We start from the raw sequence: 4274 nt of genomic DNA, 5'->3' as shown, positions 1-4274 counted from the left end.
TTCCACAGAAGTGCGTCCGTTGGTCACCACCTGGGCCAGGAGGCCATGCCCAGGACCAAGATGCCGCCGTTGAAAGGCATGGGCCCGCGCCAACAGCGTCAATTACCGTCGCTCGGAGACCAGTCGTCGGCGCCCGGAGTTATTCGGGATGGACACCTGCAGGCTGATCCAGAACAAGAAGGGATGGACACCTGCAGGCTGATCCAGAACAAGAAGGGATGGACATTGGACACCTGCAGGCTGATCCAGAACAAGAAGGGATGGACACCTGCAGGCTGATCCAGAACAAGAAGGGATGGACACCTGCAGGCTGATCCAGAACAAGAAGGGTTGGACACCTGCAGGCTGATCCAGAACAAGGAGCAATTCACGCAGCGGACACAAAGCGAGAGCACTAAATGCATCGCCGAGCGCATTGTGGACATGGCGTTCTGGAGCAAGGAGTTGCGGCACGAGACGGAGCTACTCTACTGGTCAGGGACACGGAGGTTCTCCGCGAGGTCAAAGTGCGTCTGGACTATGCAGTAGCCGACACCGAGGGGCCGTTGGTATGAAACATTCTAGAAGTTACCTGTTGGCACAGGTCATTTTACCTAACAAGGACCAAATCCCAGTGACAAAACATTATATATAATAAACAGTGACCAAAATCTTTACCGGGATAGGAATTATTAAAACACATTACTGAATTTCATGTCACTTTACTTTTGTTCTGGTCCAGATTGCACTGGAGTGTCTGTGTCAGAGACAGAAGAGAATGGGCCCTGACCTGGTCAACGATAATGTGGAGAAGGAGCTGGAGCAGGTAGATAATGAAATTCACTACACTGGACCTAATGTCCTTAAAATGACAGCCTGGAATTGATAGGCTACATACTGTAGATTTTTTAACAACTTTATATGAATGATATATAGCCATTCATTTTTGAGGAATATAACTTAAAAGCCTCATGAACTTAATTCTACAGTCTTACCTGGAATTAAAAGTAACCTTAATTGTAAACACATGCTGTATAGCTTCCAAACAGGGTTAAAACTATCATTTTAATCTCATGCATGATCAGTCTATGTATAGTTTGCTCAGTCTATGAATTTATGAGTGAATACATTTCTTTAGCCCCAATACCTAATACTGTGCACTACCTTCCCTGTTAATCACCCCCCTGTGCCCATTCTACCTGTCCTATCTGGTCTACCTGTCCCCTCCTCTCTGTCCTCCAACGGGAAGTAGCAGTGATCAGGTCCAGTCAGCGGCACCTGGTGAGGGTCAGGGACAAAGTCAAGAAACAGCTAGAGTGAGTCACATCAGTGTGTGTGTGTGTGTGTGTGTGTGTGGTTATGTGTGTGTGTGTGTGTGTGTGTTTGTGTTCATTTCAGTGGTGCATCCTCCCCCATCAACCAACAAGCCCAGTCCCCCCCCCCCCTCCTCCTATGCACCTTCCCAGACATAACAGCAGGTGTCCTTCAGTCACCAGTTACTGCTGCATCTCTCCAACATGTCCTCAGTTACCTACTGAAGCAGGCTAGCAGGCTAGCAGGCTGCACAATATATGTGTTCAGCATCAGAGAACAACGGAACTGTATTGTTCACCTCGAGATGAACATGATTATATTCCGGTGCAGGGGAAGCTGGTGAAGGTAGAAATCGGAGGACAGGCTCATTGTAATGCATGAAATGTAATGAGGAATAGTATCAAGTACTCATGTTTGATACCATTCCCCGTTCTGTTCCTCGCGTTACAATTAATTTGTCCTCCAATTTTTACCTCCAGCACCCTTCCCTGTTCTGGTGGTGAAGTTAAACGTGTGTGTGGTGTTTAAAGTGGTAAAGTTAAACGTGTGTGTGGTGTTTAAACTGGTAAAGGTAAACGTGTGTGTGGTGTTTAAACTGGTAAAGGTAAACGTGTGTGTGGTGTTTAAACTGGTAAAGGTAAACGTGTGTGTGGTGTTTAAAGTGGTAAAGGTAAACGTGCGTGTGGTGTTTAAACTGGTAAAGGTAAACGTGTGTGGGGTCATGGTAAATATGTGTGTGATGAAGGTAAATGTGTGTGTGGTAAAGATACGTGTGTAGTAAAGGTAAATGTGTGTGTGGTCAAGTTAAACATGTGTGTGATAGAGGTAAATGTGTGTGTGGTAAAGGTATAAATGTGTGTGTGATAAAGGTAAATGTGTGTGTGTGATAGAGGTAAATGTGTGTGTGTGATAGAGGTAAATGTGTGTGTGGTAAAGGTAAACATGTGTAAAGGTAAATGTGAGTGTGTGGTAAAGGTAAACATGTGTAGTAAAGGTAAATGTGAGTGTGTGGTAAAGGTAAACATGTGTAGTAAAGGTAAATGTATGTGTGTGGTAACGGTAAACATGTGTAGTAAAGGTAAATGTGAGTGTATGGTAAAGGTAAATGTGTGTGTGCTAAAGGTAAATGTGTGTGTGTGTGGTAAAGGTAAATGTGTGTGTGATAAAGGTAAATGTGAGTGTGTGGTAGAGGTAAACATGTGTAGTAAAGGTAAATGTGTGTGTGTGATAAAGGTAAATGTGAGTGTGTGGTAAAGGTAAACATGTGTAGTAAAGGTAAATGTGTGTGGCGTCCCCAGAGCGAGCCGTCAGGCCCAGGCAGCCCTGGAGGAGGACCTGAATGACAAACACGTGGCCTATCAGATCGACTCCAAGTGTCATGACCTCATCAACTGCAGCAGCAACAACAACTACCCCAACATCCGCAGGCTGGACCAGAGGTGAGAGATAGGGTCAGGTGTGTGTGTGTGTGTGTGTGTGTGTGTGTGTGTGTGTGTGTGTGTTTTCACAGGTGTTTTCAGGAAACAGCAACAGCTTTCTGACTCTGCTGGGGCTTTCCCCTTACTCCCCCCCCTCCCATAACATCCTTTTCCTCCTTCTTCAATTCCTCTCCTCTACAACTTCACCTCACCTCTTCCCTTCTTCCACCCCTCCCCCTCCTCCCTGAGGGGTCATATCACGGTAGAGAGAGAGAGAAAAAAAAAGAGAGAGGGAGGGAGGCTTTGTAGTTCCGGATGTTTCCATCCACACCAGAGAGCAGTGTGACAGAGCCATGCTATTGGCTGACAACTCAGCAGGAGAGTAGCCAAGTGATTGGTTGACAGAGTGTCGTTTGTCATGCACGGGTCTGGCCTCACAATCAAAAGCTTATGGTGTGTGTGTGCGTGTGTGTGTGTATGTGTGTGTGTGTGTGTGTGTGTGTGTGAGAGAGAGCATGTGTATGTATGCATGCGTGCGTGTGTGTAGGTGTGTGTGTGTGTGTGTGTGTGTGTGTGTGTGTGTGTGTATGTGTGTGTGTGTGTGTGTGTGTGTGTGTTCATGTGTAGGTGTGTGTGTGTGTGTGCACGTGTAGGTGTGTGTGTGTGTGTGTGTGTGTGTGTGCACGTGTAGGTGTGTGTGTGTGTGTCTGTGTGTGAGTGCCCCATGTTTTGAATGCTGAGGGTGTGTAATGTGATATGTCCTTTTGTGGGCCCCACCCTTGACAAACTGACAAACGATGTCTATTCACATCGCCCTCCTCAGTCACTCAGCGCTAACATCTGTCCCAGGATCAGGTGGTATTGTTTGGCTGGTGGTGGTTAGACTCAGGGCCAGGGTATAAGGCAGGTCCTAGATCAGACTGTAACGAGAGAGAGAGAGAGAGAGAGAGAGAGAGAGAGAGAGAGAGAGAGAGAGAGGTGAAGACAGAGAGGTGTGTTAAAGCAGCCCTGAGGCTACACAAATAACACCACAAAAAAAAAAAAAAACAGTCTGTTTGAACATTTGAACAATACATGTTCCCCTCCTCTCTACACCCCCCCCCCCCCCCCCCCCTCCCTGAGCACATATCTGACAGGGTCGGATTGGTGAAAGCAGTTGGATTAAAAGCTGGAAAATCAAATACATAGGCGTACAGATCAGTTGTTCTGTATTGGAGGAAAGAGAGGAGGAGGGGAAGCATGGAGGAGAGGAAAGTGGATATTCCTACAGAGCTGAGACTCTCCTCAGGTAGACGGAGTAAAGACTGGCGAGGGGAAGACAAGCTGACCACTCCAGGGTCTTGAGCTCAGGGGAGGCTGGTGGAGGACATCCTCCGATTTCTACCTCCAACAGCCTCCCCTGATTTTGAGCTGCACTTCCAGGCTTATGTTGTCAGAGCCAGTTGCGTGCAGTGTGTGTAGTTCTGTATAACCGCCAGCAGGGGGCAGCAGGTGTAGGATTCTCATTTTTACATTTACTGTACATTTTTGACATACAATGCCTTTATCCAAAGCGACTTACAA

General features: G+C 46.9%; 1 protein-coding gene across 1 annotated transcript in view; it reads left to right on the top strand.

Moving 5' to 3' along the window:
* Positions 1-398: 398 nt before the first annotated feature.
* Positions 399-4274, top strand: part of LOC308150676 (tektin-3-like) — a gene marked incomplete at both ends in the record, with an annotated part of 36257 nt that continues 32381 nt past the window's right edge. The window contains 3 exons of the mRNA XM_080523481.1: positions 399-548; positions 722-801; positions 2592-2732. Coding sequence (XP_080379607.1) covers positions 399-548; positions 722-801; positions 2592-2732 — 371 coding nt within the window. The remainder of the gene's footprint in view (positions 549-721; positions 802-2591; positions 2733-4274) is intronic.

The sequence above is a fragment of the Nansenia antarctica genome, assembly GCF_963989245.1.
Source record: "Nansenia antarctica genome assembly, chromosome: 2".
Taxonomy (NCBI): Eukaryota; Metazoa; Chordata; class Actinopteri; order Argentiniformes; family Microstomatidae; genus Nansenia; species Nansenia antarctica.
The sequence above is the reverse complement of the archived record's forward strand: the minus strand, read 5'-3'. Positions and strand labels throughout refer to the sequence as shown.